The following is a 16,265-nucleotide window of genomic DNA, read 5'->3' as shown; positions in this document are numbered from 1 at the left end:
TGGAAGGTCCCTTTGGTTACGTTTTTTAAGTAATTTTGTGTCTTTTTTTAATAATTGTATGTTGTTTTTTAATAATTGTGTCTTTTTTTTAGGTAATTTTGTGTCTTTTTTTGGGTAATTTTGTGTCTTTTTTAGTAATTTTGTGTCTTTTTTTTGTCTCATTTTGTGTCATTTTAAAATAATTTTGTGTCCTTTTTTGGTCAGTTTGTTTCTTTTTAAGTAATTTAGTTATTTTTCTGTCATTTTGTGTCTTTTTAAAAATAATTGTGTGTCTTTTTTGCTAATTCTGTGTATTTTTTGTCATTTTGTGTCTTTTTTAAAGTAATTTTGTGTTTTTTTCAGTCATTTTGTGTCTTTTTTGTCATTTTGTGGGCTTTTTTGGTAATTTTGTGTCTTTTTTTGGTCATTTTGATACTGCCTCCAGCGGCCCCCAGGTAATTTGAGTTTGAGACCCCTGATTTAGAGCCATAACATAAGTTTTATGTTATTTTTGTATCAACTTTAGCTAAAGCTGCTAAATTGTGTTTCCTCAAGTGAATGGGTGGATCACCATTCGTTAATTTTTTAGCCATCTCTGGAACAGGACAGCTCGCCATGATCACCCGATGCTTTGCTAGGCTTTACTGAGAATGAAGCCTTTACCAGTTCTAAAGGAACTGGAAGGAGGAGGAAAGGGTTTTTATTTTATTTTTTAAACTGGCAATGTGTTAACGCGAATTGCTCTTTTCAGGCCACAGGAGGAGGCTATGAGGGTGATGAGTACCAAAACGCAGAGCTCGTCTTCCTGGACATCCAGAATATCCATGTGATGAGGGAATCCCTGAAGAAACTCAAAGACATCGTCTACCCCAATGTGGAGGAATCTCATTGGCTGTCCAGTCTAGAGTCGACACACTGGCTAGAACATGTTAAGGTGAAAAAAACAAAAGAACCAGAATGTTGTTATTTCATCGAGGTGAAGATTTAGATTTAGATTTAGATTGTCTCTTTATTATGTTTGTAATGACTCTCAGCTCGTGATTTGATGATTTTGTTCTTTTTTTTTAACAGAATGAACGGAAAATTATGACTGAAATTATGAAAAAGATTCTTTAATTATTTGTCAGACAAAACATTTCTGAGGTAGGATGTAACTGCAAGACACAAACTATTCAATGAATCCATATATAAAATAATATATAAATATATAAAATAACTTAACAAATTAAGGAGAATCCATTTTTATTTCTCAATATAAACACCCACATCAAAATAATTAAATAAATCATACAAATAAATAAAAGCTCTTCAAATAAACAAGCTAAGGCTTGCATGTGCTCCTCGTTTGGAATTTTTCATGTTTGTTTGTTTTTCATCATTCTCCAACAGAGATCACCTTAATCAAGCTAATGTTAGCAATATGTTACCAGGCTTATGTTGGCTATGTTACCTAGCTAATGTTAGCAATATGTTACCAGGCTTATGTTGGCTATGTCACCAAGCTAATGTTAGCAATATGTTACCAGGCTTATGTTGGCTATGCTACCAAGCTAATGTTAGCAATATGTTACCAGGCTTATGTTGGCTATGTTACCAAGCTAATGTTAGCAATATGTTACCAGGCTTATGTTGGCTATGTTACCAAGCTAATGTTAGCGATATGTTACCAGGCTTATGTTGGCTATGTTACCAAGCTAATGTTAGCAATATGTTACCAGGCTTATGTTGGCTATGTTACCAAGCTAATGTTAGCAATATGTTACCAGGCTTATGTTGGCTATGTTAACAAGCTAATGTTAGCAATATGTTACCAGGCTTATGTTGGCCATGTTACCAAGCTAATGTTAACAGTATGTTTCCAAGCTAATGCTAGCAATATGTTACTAAGCTGGCTATTTTAGCAAGCTAATTTGAGCTATTTGTGAGAAAGCTAATGTTAGCTATGTGAGCAAGCTAAGGTTAAATAAAGCTAAAGTTAAATATTTCAGGTTTGTCAGCTTATTAAAAATTAGTTCTGGTTCTTTAACTTGTTGATAGAACATTTCACCACCCAGCAGCTTTTAGACATTATTCTGTTTCCCTCCGGTGGGGGCGGGGCTGAAATATTCTCTTTCTCTATAGCTGACAGTGACCTACGCTATCGAACAAGTTAAAATAAAAGTCCATTACGCTCTCTGCTGTTGAAAAAGGGTATCGTGATTAATTTTTCATTTCAACCGACTGAAATCTTCACACATTTGTATCGATTTTTAACTGTCTCGGGATGCATCGTTACATCCCCAGTCATTATTCATTTTCTTTTTTTTTTTTTCTTTTTTTTAACTTTCTTTTTATTGAACATTTTAACAAACATTTTGCATACATCTGGTTTACATAAATCAAACCCTTCCAATAATACATTTTCAGATTACACTTGCCATCTTTCATCTTGGATCAGATATAAATTAACTTTACATTTTTATTCACTCCAATAAAATTGTGCAACTGAAATAGTAGTCATCCAATGTCATCCAAAAATTATAACTAATCAAACAGCATTTTGTTCCAGTGTAGCAAAATTTTAGAAATAAAAATAAGCACAAAAAACCCCAATAAAAAAACATAACTTTTCAACTTCTGTAGCTATGAACCAGGGTCATTATTCATTTTCTAAATGTCCTAAGTCTTTTCTAAGGACTGTTCTTTTGTGTGTGCAGCTGGTGTTGTCAGGAGCCATCCAAGTAGCAGACAAGGTTTCCAGTGGGAACTCTGTGGTGGTTCACTGCAGTGACGGCTGGGACCGGACTGCTCAGCTCACCTCTCTGGCCATGCTGATGCTGGACAGTCACTTCAGGACTCTGAGAGGATTCCAGGTCAGTAACAGCCCAAACAACATAACAGCAGGAATAGGAGCAGCACAGTACGCTTTTATTGCTCCTGTGCATTAGTTTTACTGTACTTAAAAGTAATGAGTGTCACGTCTTAAAGCTTTAGTAAAATGAATGTACAGAAAGTGAAGATTACATTTTTGTTGTTGTTTCAGGTGCTGATTGAAAAGGAATGGATCAGTTTTGGGCACAAGTTTGCCTCAGTAAGTAACAATTTACTGCTTTTCCTTTTTATCTGTTAAATGTATAAACATTTTAAACATCAGATGTTCACATTTGACTTGTCAAAGTCTCAAAGCGGCTTTGAAAGAGCCCCAGGTCTGATTTGAAAATTTTTTTGATTCAATGCGATTTGTGCTGTTCAGATCAGATCTGAGATTTGATTTGATTTGAGTCACATATGAGCCTTTTTAATAATTCCATAATGGTGAATTCAACACAAAGTGTATTCTGTGATCCATTTTTTCAGCGGTAAATTGTTAACATACCAACTTCCTTCTTATCATTCAATGTGTGTGTGTGTGTGTGTGTGTGTGTGTGTGTGTGTGTGTGTGTGTGTGTGTGTGTGTGTGTGTGTGTGTGTGTGTGTGTGTGTGTGTGTGTGTGTGTGTGTGTGTGTGTGTGTGTGTGTGTGTGTGTGTGTGTGTGTGTGTGTGTGTGTGTGTGTGTGTGTGTGTAGAGGATAGGTCACGGTGACAAGAACCATGCAGATCAGGACAGATCACCCATATTTGTTCAGTTCATTGACTGTGTATGGCAGATGACCAAACAGGTATGTATAGCAGCTAGGGGTGTGCCATATCGTATCGTTGATGATAATATTGGTATATTTTTTTTATGGTTAAAAAAAAATGCATATCATGATATTGGCAACGTTCCTACTTCTTGATGTAGTGGTTAAAGTTGTTTTAATCACAAAAAGCTACTTACTCCCTGTCACTAAACACATGCAGCTTTCAAAATAAGAGCATGGTGTGTTAAGAATATCCACCACAGAATTTACAAGAAGACTGTCAAAATAAGAAGCCTTAAATAAAACATACAATAACCTTTATTCTCCTTTACAAAATTTCATTAAAATATGCTCTGGAAACCCCTAAATGGTTATTTTTTATTATTTTCTCATATTCAAGAGTACATTTTTTTGTATTTGGCAACTGTTGAGATTTGCACTTCAAACTACATTTTAGATTTTTAATTATTTATACAGAAAAAAAAAAAATCATATTTTCAAACTTTTTAAGTATTTTCTAATATCGTCAAGAATATCGTTTTCGCAAAAATAGCCTGCAATATCGTGATATTCTTTTAGGGCCATATTGCCCACCCCTAATAGCAGCTATGTACAGCTGTATACAGCAGCTGCACTCGAATGAGGCACTTCTATCATTTGTCACATGTTAGCTATAAAACACTGTAAGAATAAGATGACATGAGGAGGTTTTAATAAATGTATTGCTTTATCCAGCAGTTTGGGTGTAATTTAATTAAATTCTGTGTATCAAACAAGCCCCAAGAAGAAAAACACTGTAATCACATAAGCAGCAGGCAACAGAAGGTTGTGGGTGCAGGGACCCTGTGGGCGTCTTTATCTGCTATTTTGGTTCTTGTAGGTGCAGCAGCTCAAAGTGCAAAAGGGCTGAATATAAATAAATTGGAGGTTATGGTGATCAGTAAGAGAGCCCCCGCTGGTGGGAGCTACGAAATTATGTAATTATAAAAAATAAAAAAAATCTATATTTTATAATTATGTATTTCTAAATGAATCTTGTACTGTTTAAAAAAAAAATAAAAAAAAATTGGTCTTCATTTTTCAAAATCAGAAATGCAGTTGTATGCTTTCCCAAACTTGTCATATTACAAAGTATTTTAACAATACCAATAAATTCTTACAATTATAAAAAAGAACAAGCCCACTATTAGTTGCTTAGTATCACTGAAAACTAGGAATTCTCAGCTTTTCGAAGAACATGAACTCACCTTGTTTGCAGTAACACAGTGCTTGCTATTTCTGGGGCAGTATAGCAGTGAAAACTGTCTTTTTACAGTCATAAATCCATATTCTTCTTGAAATATTTCACCCAGGCGTATGTTATGTCGCCAGAAACAGATCATTTTTTTCTCTTGCATGTCTGCAGCAAGTACAAACAACCAGAGGCTTTCTGCCACTGTCAGTCGCCATGTTTTCACTTTGGTTTCTAACATGACCTCAGGCGTAGTACTGCCATACACCCACCAGATGGCAACACACACCATTAATCTTGCATTGTTTTAAAGGTCTCAATGAGAGGAACTATTACTACTAGGCTATTTTCTGAGAAAAAAGTGCTAGTGTGAGTGTTTATTCAAAATAGTTTGTCTATATTTTGCGCAATATTACTGTATTGCTGACATCTAGGACTCATTGTCCACCAAAATACCAATATCTCTGAACAGAAAGGATCTTTTTTTTTTTAATTTTGGTCATGTGTAACAGGTAAAGAACACACAGGTGCTGCACATTCTAAATTGGACTAAAAATCAGTGTAGACTTCTGCTTTAAAGCCTTGAATTCAGCATTTTGGCCATCACCACATTGTTTTTGAGACCAGTACATACAGAGTGAATGGTGCTATGTCATCAGCTGTTGCTAGTGCTAGCTTTTTTTTCTCATACTTTTTTACATAAAGGAGGAAGGAAGTATTAAGGAACTTGGAACGACTACCCTGGCAATTTTATTTACCAGTTCTCTTAAGTCACATGAGAGAGAAACTGTTTAGATCACACTAACAAAAGGCATCACCAATTATTTTTCACTTACGTGCTTCTTCAGGGTTTCCGTAGAGATCTTATACTCTTTTTTGTGTATTTATTTTTATTGTTTTCATAACAGAAAAATATATACAAATTATGTATACAAATTAGAGATATATGGTGGAGCTACACAGAACAATACATGTTTTGTTTTTTTTTTTAGTTTTTGACATTAGACAAACAAAACAAGGGTATAACATAAATGGCACAGCAACAGAATGACACTAATTCAGTTTTTAGACATTAAATCAAGAAAATGTTGCCATATAGAGATCTTATACTCTTAACATGACAGAGGCAGAAGTTGTAACTGGTTAACTCCTCTCCTCCTCTCCTCAGTTTCCTACAGCCTTCGAGTTTAATGAGCGCCTCCTGCTGACAATCCTGGATCATCTCTACAGCTGTTGCTTCGGGACCTTCCTCTACAACTGTGAGAGTGTACGAGACCAGCAAGTAAGACGTGACGTCAAACACTGCCTGCCCTTAGGCCTCGTTCAGACTGCAGGCGAATCTGATTCAAATCAGATTCCTACTCAAATTCGATTTTTAGGGCTGACTGTCCACACTATTTTTAGCAAGTGTCCAAATCGGATATGGCTCTGTTCAGACTGGGCCACATTATTGACTGATCTGACAGGTTGCCATAGTAACGGCGTCAGAGCGTCTGACGTGCCGTGTAGAGTGATGTCACGGACAGTCAAAACCGATCTGAGTGTTTGGAGGTTCAGACTGAGACGCATCTGTCCAAATGCGATCTGTAACTACCTCCCAAAGGTGGTTTCGATCCGGTTCGAAAAAATCGGATTTCATGTGATTTGTGACTGTTCAGACTTCAAAAGAGCCATCCAGTTCCAATCTGGATGGGCTAAAAATCGGATTTTGGCTGGCAGTCTGAACGAGGCCTTAGTTTCCCTCCAACATGCATGTAAACAATCTTGACTTTCCCTCACAGTGTAAATCAGCTTTAAATGTGTCACTTCCTCTGTCTGTGCCGTGCAGGAAGTGAGGTCGAAGACGGTCTCTCTGTGGTCTCTGGTCAACAGCAAGATGGAAATGTATCTAAACCCCTTCTACACCCCGGAGTCTGGCAGGGTCCTCTACCCTGTCGCCAGCATGCGCCACCTGGAGCTGTGGGTAACATACTACATCCGCTGGAACCCACGTATACGACAACAGGTAGGACGGCCACTGAGTGTGTTATCAGAAGTAGGGGTGTGCCATATCGTATCGTTCACGATAATATCGGTATATTTTTTTTACGGTTAAAAAAAATGCATATCATGATATTGGCAACATTCCTACTTCTTGATGTAGTGGCGTAAGGCTAACAATAAAAGTTGTTTTAATCACAAAAAGCTACTTACTCTGTCGCTAAACACATGCAGCTTTCAAAATAAGAGCATGGTGTGTTAACAGAATCCACCATAGAACTTACAAGAAGACTGTCAAAATAAGATGCCTTAAATAAAACATACAAGAACCTTTATTCTCCTTTACAAAATTTCATTAAAATATGCCCCCGGAACCCCTAAATATTTATTTTTTAATTATTTGCTCATACTCAAGAGTCGTGAGTAAACGTTTTTGTATTTTGCAGCTATTGAGATTTGCACTTCACACTACATTTTAGATTTTTATTTATTTATACAGACTAATAAAAACATATTTTCTATATCTTTTTAAGTATTTTGTAATATTGTGAAGAATAATCGTTATCGCAAAAATAGCCTGAAATATCGTTATATTCTTTTAGGGCCGTATCGCCCAGCCCTAATCAGAAGCCCCTGTCATAGTGCTGTTTCATGCCGGGAAATTTACGCCTCTGTAAAGTCTCGCCTGCACATTGAACGCGGCAGAAGCGGGATGCCGGGATCAAGTGATTGTTTTGAATTGACTTTTGGAAGCGGGACCACTATGAACGGGCCATCCCGGCAAGGCGGAATATTTGATGTTGCGTGTGACATCTAACACACGCCCCCCAGTTTATCCAACAGTCAGTCGAATAAAGTGGGGGGCAGTCAGGAGCCAGTTTATGTGATAGAATTATGTCAGTCTTGACTTAAGCATATAGCATGATCTGTATAACAGAAGTTGACGTAGCCACCATGATGTCACACACTGGTTTGTGGACTACTGTTTTGAAGCCTCAAATTGGATGTTTCGGTCGTCGCCATCTTGGTTTTTGGAGCCAAAAGTGACCATATTTGGAGAAGAGGGTGTAGCTCTAGAGAAATACACCACAATGTGTTTGTAGCTGCAGTAGTGGGCCAATCAGAAAAAGAAACATTCAACTGAAGAAACCTCGCAGTGGATGGCCAGAGCGAAACCATACACATTTTTTCAAGTCAGTTTTTTAATTATAGTCAAGTCAAGTCAAGTCAAAGTTTATTTATAGAGCACATTTAAAAACAACCTCAGTTGACCAAAGTGCTGTACAGTTATTAAAATAGAATAAATCATACACAAATAGGTATAAATAAAAACAATGAAAACAATAAAATACTAAAAACAGTAAAAGCAATAAAATAAAATAGAATAAAATAGTAATAAAAACTCTATATCAATAAAAGGGTAAAAAAGTAAAAAAAAAAAAAAAGAAAGCCAAGGATAGTAAATTCCTTAAAGGCATTGATCAGCCCTAACAAACTTTTTAAAAAATTAATTTGAAACATTTAGATTGACCTCTGTGTGTGTGTGTGTGTCTGTCTGTGTGTGTGTGTGTGTGTGTGTTGCAGCAGCAGAGTCCGGTGGAGCAGCGCTACAAGGAGCTGTTGGCCCTCAGAGACGAGTACTTGAAGAAGCTGGAGGAGCTGCAGCTGTCTGACTCCTCCCCTTCCTCCCGTCTGGCTAACATCCCCACCCCCAACACCTCCTCCTCCACCTCCTCCACACCGCCACAGCAATACACACACCTACAAACTCCCCTCTGAGAGCTGGTGACACACACACACACACTCTCAGATATACTTGTTGACTTGCACTTATGTCCTCTTCACTCTGATTTGTGTCAGTGTCTCACATACGCAGGGAATGAATTAGTATTGTGCAGTCCTAACTGTTGATAACAAAGAATGCTAATAAGATTTAGATTTCATGGGTAATTCTAACACCATAGTGGTGATGATGGTGATTTATGCAATATGTCACAGTACAGCCTTGTCACAAGACTTTTCTACACACACACTCACCATACAGGGAAGCCTTAAAGACATTCAGTGGCTTTCGGTCCAAGGGCTTGAACACACAGGACACACAGTGGGTGTGTAGAGGCGTTCACACAGGCAGCAGAGTGATGTCCTGTGATTTCTCTCTACGCCATACATACTAGGAAAACTGTTGGGCTTTTTTCTCTTTAGTCAGATCAACACAGAACTTCCATTGTTTTTGCTAAGCTAAGCTAACCGCCACGGACGTTTCTCTGAGTTTTAAAGTTCGTTTTCACAGAACAACCTGAGAAGCAAGTGAGAAAACGTTTTTTGTCCCATTTAACTCCCCCGCCTCATTTTTCAATGCAATATATAATATGTAAGTCATGCTCCTCTATGGAAGCAGCATGACTAAAAGTGCGAAGAACTCACAAATGTCTTTTGTGCAGAATAACAATTCTAATGCAATAGATCATGCACAAAAATGATACAAATGCATGTTAAAATTTCTTTGATTTATCTTTCAAAATTGGAATAAAATCAACATTTTTTCCAAGGGCTCCACATGCTATACATGTTGAATTATTTAGATTTACAATCTGTAGTACCTGTCTTGTCCTCTCCTCTCTGCTCTGTGTAAACAGCCTACAGTTAATTTGTGGTTTTGCTAAATCCTTGTCATGTGACTGTGGCTATCAGCAGAATTTAAAGTTTTTTTAAAGGATCTGGGTAGTGCAGATGCTTTGATTTTGGCCAAATTTTAAACCAGACATGTAGGATAAAGTGATTTTGAGGAAGTATCAGTATTTTTAGCTGTGATTTGGTTACTTTTTTGACAGACGGATTCAACACACACACCCTTCAAAGGATGTCGAAAAGTAAAAAATCTGACAATAATACCTGTGATCAGTTGAACATTTGTTTAGGGAAAATGAACCTGACAAAACCATTTTCACCTGTTCTTAAGTCAAAAACACAGGAGAGGAAAAGTCACAATCAGAAAATAAATAAGCAGATCTTTTTTCTCCCTTGCCTCTCAGGGCTTCTCTTTGTTTTTGACCTTTAAATTAGCTTCTTTATGGGCATTCTGCAGCTGAAAACAAACTCTACTCACTGAAAAAAGATCCTGAGATGCGGTTAAATCTTTCACCAAACTACATAGGAATGGATGTCAAAGAGAGAAAACCCAACGGTTGTCCAGTCATGAGAAAAACATTTGAACAGCTCGGTGACACTTGTGTGCTCCTGCGTCTGTGTCCAGCCTCACAAGCACTGGTGTCCTGTGTGAACAAAGCAAAATGCTAATCAAGATGTACAATTCTCACGTCTCACACTTCTTCCTACTTGCTGCACTGCTACTGAGTGTTGCCCTGTCTCTTGGAGGAACCGATTAGAACTGCTGCAGAGCTCATGCAGCGGAGCTGGAGGCCGCAGTGAACTTTAACTGTACGTCTCCAGCTAAGTGTATATATCAAGTGTGTCAGATTTGGATGGATTGATGTGGAATTTGTTGCTTATTGCCTGAGGATGAAAGCTTGAGTCTCAATCACGTGTGTTTTGCCACTGCTATCAGCGAAGCAGTATTTTTCCAGCACTTCCTAAGCTACGGCACTGAGAGTTTGGTTCAAAGTCATTTACTTTTTCTGAATGCAGCTTTGATAGGGTTTGAAATATATTTCAGGTGCTCAAGATAGTCTAGGGATATGAAGTGGTGCTGGCCTCTGATCCTGGATCACCTTTTGTGCTTCTATGTTCTCACTAATCACAGACCCAGGATGGAAAAACCAGCCCAGGTCCATGATGGCCTTACCATGCCAAGATGTTTTCAACCAGCACCTGGTTTTAGGGACAGTGAGCAGAAATAAACCTGTAAGCTCTCACTTCCCCTTTAAAACACTTTTTTGTAAAACTGACTATTTCTAGAAAGTCTGTCCACCCCCACTGAAAAGTCCCATGTGGTCTCATAGCATATGTGCCTTTTGGACAGGTGTTGGTTTATTATGTGAGAGCTTTTCTCCCACGTTTTAATTGGATATCCGGTGGGTGAGGTTTTAGATAAGAAATATAATGGTTTAGTTAATGAATAACACGTTTCTTATCTGTTTCCGGGGAAAACATTAAAAAAGGTAAAGTTGTAAAATTAGGGAAATTATTCTTGTTTTCATGTGGAAAGAAGCTGTTGGCAAATAAAAATGTCATTTTCACGTGAGAAATTCTATGGAAGATCATGTCCGTCAGGGGGGGGAAAAATGATCAATTGCATCTCATAATTCTGATTAGAAAACTTTAAAATGAATCTTAGTAAACTAATCTAGCTTTAAAAGTGAGAGCTTTTTGACTTAAGGTTAGACAAATAATTGATAAAAGTGAAAATAATGACTTCTCATTATTACGACTTAATGTAGTAATCTTGAAGATTTTTATTCAAAGCCCCATTCCACTCAAAAATGTGGGTTTTTTTTCTTAAGTTTATGTCCCATAATGTGCAGTCAAGATAAACAAAGAAAACGGAGAACGCACTGCTCTTTCATCGGTCAACCTAATTTACAAGCAGTGGTGGTGGGCGGGGCTTATCTTCCCAGTGTAGGTTCAAACATTTATGGCTGATTCGCTTTGATGTTTCCGCTAACGAACAAAGTAAACCAGACACCATAACTGCCGATTGTGCACCACCATATAGATATGCACCACTCTCTTTTCACTGGGGGAGGTCAACCTAGCTTGATGCAGCACTGCTTTGCACACTGCAGTCAACCTAGCTTTCTAGCAGTGGTGGGCTGGACAAGAGCATCTTTTGGGCTTGATTCAGAATTTTGTTTCCAGCCCCTTTTGACAGTATTTCCTTTGCTTTTTATGTGATGAAAACCTTGTTAAATTCAATATTAATCATAGCAGAGTATTTTTTACATTCTTTAAAATGTGTCTATAGGGAGACGGTATTTATCGCTAAATGAGGTAACGATGATGACTGAGCCGAGAGCCCACTGATGAAAGTCCTTTGCATTTAAAGTATTACGAACTGGGTGTCTGTGGTGACATTTCCCAGGAAAATCACAAGCTACACAAAGTTAATGACTGTTTTTTGTATTGCCCAGCAGTGGTTGTTGTATCAGCTGGAGTAGGCATACTTTTTCTTTCCAGTCTGGTGGTCACAACAAAGATGACTACAGATGATGAAACTTCAAAAACAAATCAAAGTAAAATTAAGATTTCCAAAAACACGCCTGCAATTACCTTTAGCGCCTTCAGGGGCCACCAAAGACAACAAAACTGAGGTCTTAAAGATTGTAACTTCAGTATCTCATCATTTTGACCTAACATGCAACTGGGTTTCCATTAAATTCACCAATAACAACACATGAAAACCAACCTGTCCAAAATGCACTTGCTTTAGTAGTTGTCTCTTTGGGCTTTGGTGCTGTCATGGAGCTGGTATCTACAGAGCAGTGTGCAGAGTCAAACTCAGGACATCACATGGTCAACAGTGTGTGTGTTGTGCGTGTGTGTATGCGCATGTGGTTAAAGGGATGTTGGAATCGAATTGCCTATTATGAGAATTTTGCTGCTAACTCCAAGGGCTCCTATTTTGGTTAGTTTGAAAAGAGTTGACCCAACTTTGGACAGAAAAATGTGTCTAATACGTATACTGTTATTCAGTCAGTCAATATGATTATGAGACTGTGTCTTACAATCATTCTTGAGTTTAAGTTCTCTTCCACCATATTTGTTCTCAGTCTGATAGTCCTCGGTATGTGGCACTTTTCAACCTGGGCCACTTAATAAATAACTGGGGCTCGATTTATGGAGTACTGTAAGTTGAGGATTTGAGTGTGATACTTTCTGTTGCCAGCACATAATCCCGCAGAGAGAAATCTAATAACTTCTGTTATTTGGCAAACCCAATAGTAGGATCCATCACTGAATAAAAGAATAACACCAATGGATGGCTATTAAAAGGAGCTCCAGACCTGGTACTGGTTTAGCTCAATCACTGCACCAGTCCTGTGCTGGTCTGGCTCCATACCCAAGGGATGCTGCTCCCAAATTTTGTTCAAACTCATACAGGGTAGATACACCTGGAAGTCTACTTGGACCACCACTGTAGATCATGTCTATAGGACACTATATTTGTAACATTTCATAAAAACCTCCTTCACAAATGAATATTGTGCTACAATACCCCAGAAGTTGTAGGGTATTGGCGGTCTGTCTGAATGGGTCAAGGAATGTCAACCGATCTTTCTCCTGACCTGCGTTGAACACGGGTCGGAGGCTGGTGATTGGATGTTTTATTACCAAAATGCTCTTTGGGGGCTGGAATTCTGTCTACATAACAAAGAATGGGAGTTAACTTCTGGAACCATTTTTACCCAAATGAGTTCCTCCCTCTTTACTTCTATAAAGCATCCTTAAATACCTGAAAATAACCAGCCATCCTGGGAAAGACTCCCAAGTGTGTTCAACTCATTGGGTTTCCAGCAAGTGTGAAGCAACAATGCATTGGCACGGTGCATAGTATGTACAATATGACCGTTTCAATTGTGAATGAGGTGCAATAAGTCATTTTGCAAAGTGTGTCAGGTCATGTCCAGATTTGTGCCTTGATTCTTGTGTGAATCGCCTTCACCTCTTCAGAGAAACATACTCTAGCTATCCTGGGTCATGTTTGAGATTGGCTGCTCTGCAGTTCAGGGCTCCAAAGGAAGGAAGCCTTGTATCCTCTGATTTGGGAGGATCCCATGCTGTTGTTTATGGGTCTGTGCCAGTTTAAAGTGGGAGGAAGTGGGCGGTCACTGCAGGCAATCCACAAATAACTGCAGAGTGCAGAGGGAAGTTTACCAGGTTACCTTTTCCCATGTTAAAGGAAGCCTCTGTTTGTCCACACCTAATCTGAATCATGTGACCTTGTTATAGATCATGCAGTAGCAAGAAAAGAAACAAAAAACAAATGCTAGTTCAACATTATGGGACCCCATTGGCCCACAGTCAGATACGATTAATAACCGTTTCATCAGGGCGTTTAGTTCAGTACAGGGTACAAAAGGTCCAAGTCATATTTGGGCTCGTTAGAACAGTCGCATACTTTCCCTAGGGTTGTTGGAGGGCTTTTCACACTGCATTTAGTCTAACCTCCCTTTTCATGGGGCCAAGAAAACATTCAGAATGGCACATTTGAAACCTTTATTCTAATCTAGGCTTTTAGCACAGACCTTGCGGGGATATCCCTTGAAAATTCTGGGGTGAATTAAAACCAAAGGCTAAAAGTTTAAGCTTACCCTGATTTTATCCCGGGGTTTGCTTGCCCTGCTACAGATCAGGTTTAATCTTGACTTTGTGGGGTATTACCTAAAAATGATCTAAGCAGAACTGAAAGTTCTCATTTGGAAACGGGGCTAAAGTAGACAATGTCGTTCTAGAAAAACCCAATTACAAACAGTCGAAGACCATCTAACAAAAAAACATGTTTTATCACTCTAAATTGGACTAAAAATCAAATGTTTGTGCAGAGCTGCGCAACAACTCAAGCAAGCAAAGATCAAACAATAGATATAAAGCACTGAATCAAATCAAGAGTAAAAGCATCAATTTGAGTGCACCAAAAAAAAAAAAAATTGAATTTTGTTTAGATGTGTCAAAGGACATTTAGCCCAGGACTGGTAAAAGTGCAGTGTGAATCTGACCCAGGGTCAGCTCTTAACCCAGGGCTTAGAGTATTCAGTGTGAAAAACCAGCCTGACCATTCTAGGGCACACCGGATTCTTGGTACCAGAACCTCAACAGTAAGCATGGAGAGCATTTGTATGCTCGTTGTTCAAACTAGTAGTAATTTTCTATACAGACGAATATTTTAAGGATTGGCCAGTAAATAGGACTTCCTGCAAGTATGTCATATCTCAAACAGGACTCTTTTATATGTCTGGGTGGGTCGGATTAGAGAGTGCAGCCTGATGTTCACAGAGGTGAATTTCTACCAAATGGATACTTTTGAAAAGGCGTCCTCAACGAAAGGTGTGATGTCATTTAGGAGGTTTGTTGGTTAAAGGAAGTGACAGCAACATTAAAGTGCGCATCAGTCGGGTGGTTGTGTTTTTAGGGAAAAAACAGATGAAAATCTATTTTTATTATTTTTTACTTTGTACAAGCACCATGATGTAATTACCTCAATCAAAACCTATTTTACTGTCTAAAGTTCTATTGTTGTAAAATACAATTATTTTATGTAGTGTAAAATCTTACAGTTTTATAAAAAAGGAAAGTAATGTCGGTTCAGAAATTGTTGGTATAAATTGTGGATTTCTGCTCCATTGGTTAAATTTTTTCGTTTTATTTTTGAGGGCATTTCTTTGGTTTGTACTCGCTAACACAGGAATATAAGACAGAAGTTTCTGGATACTGTTCACTTGTCACAAACCTTTTACATCTTCCTCTCAGTCCTCTGGTGGATCTTTAGCTTTTAGATCCTCCCTGGCTCTGTGGTGATGAATCTGAGAAGTACTCTGTCACTGTTCATTTCAAATGTACTCTTTCATTAACGTAGGGGGTTGTCGTTTGAGGGTTTTGTGTCATAATATAGCCTGCTTTTTAATAAATGCACATGAAATGTGTTTCAGGATCTTTTTGTCATCTACAAGGGAAGGTGAAATCAGAATACATTTCAAATGTATTTCTTATAATCATGTTAAATCCTCTCCACGGTTTGTTGGACGGGTCCTGTTATGTAAATATTACTGATTAAATTAATTTAAGGATTTCTGACTCTGGCTCTTTGCATTTGTTGTTTATTATTCAGTTATTAAATGTTTTTAATTTGTTTCAAGGTAGTCCTGGTTAACTGCATCAACACATTACACCATTATCTTGAATGACACTGCACTCTTATTTTGAAATAAAGGTAAAATTAGTTGTGAAAAGGGGTTCTTCTATTACGAATACGAAAACTTTATTATCCACTGAGTGGAAATTCCTCTTTGGTTTCACCATAGACATGTCTCAAAACAAACAGAATAAATAGTAAAACAATAAAGAAAAACATTTCAAAGATAGAAAAATATAAAATAGCCTACAGCAATAACTGTATTTCACACATGACCCATTCAAGTACAAAATTACATGGAAAAATTATTAGACCACCCTTTTTCTTCAATTTCTTGTTCATTTTAATGCCTAATACAACTAAATGTACATTTGTCTGGACAAATATGATGATTACAAAACATTTCCATGGTTTTCTTGATAATAACCAAAATCCTTAAATTAAACTCTAATAAGCAATTTTTGATATCAGAAAACATTATATATTATATATAAACATTATATATTATATATATATATATATATATATATATATATATATATATATATATATTCCATGACTGTATGACAAGTAATTGATCACAAACATTACCAGTCAGAAGTTTGGACACACCTTTTCATTCAATGTTTTTTTTTTTAATTATTATTTTTTAACATTGTAGATTAA

At 37.5% G+C, this 16,265-nt stretch overlaps 1 protein-coding gene across 2 annotated transcripts in view; it reads left to right on the top strand.

The window, feature by feature from the left end:
• Nucleotides 1–15,541, top strand: part of mtm1 (myotubularin 1) — a 53,654-nt gene extending 38,113 nt beyond the window's left edge. Inside the window, exons 10-16 of one of the 2 annotated variants that reach the window (XM_059354577.1) lie at nt 731–913; nt 2,676–2,831; nt 3,002–3,049; nt 3,526–3,618; nt 5,979–6,092; nt 6,639–6,815; nt 8,378–15,541. In XM_059354577.1, the coding sequence (XP_059210560.1) occupies nt 731–913; nt 2,676–2,831; nt 3,002–3,049; nt 3,526–3,618; nt 5,979–6,092; nt 6,639–6,815; nt 8,378–8,569 (963 nt within the window). In that variant the 3' untranslated portion in view covers nt 8,570–15,541. Of the gene's footprint in view, nt 1–730; nt 914–2,675; nt 2,832–3,001; nt 3,050–3,525; nt 3,619–5,978; nt 6,093–6,638; nt 6,816–8,374 lie in introns of both variants that reach the window. The other variant, XM_059354576.1, reaches the window with a different exon arrangement.
• The last annotated feature ends 724 nt before the right edge of the window (nt 15,542–16,265 follow it).

Source organism: Centropristis striata, chromosome 17 (assembly GCF_030273125.1).
Source record: "Centropristis striata isolate RG_2023a ecotype Rhode Island chromosome 17, C.striata_1.0, whole genome shotgun sequence".
In the NCBI taxonomy this organism is placed as follows: Eukaryota; Metazoa; Chordata; class Actinopteri; order Perciformes; family Serranidae; genus Centropristis; species Centropristis striata.
The sequence above is the reverse complement of the archived record's forward strand: the minus strand, read 5'-3'. Positions and strand labels throughout refer to the sequence as shown.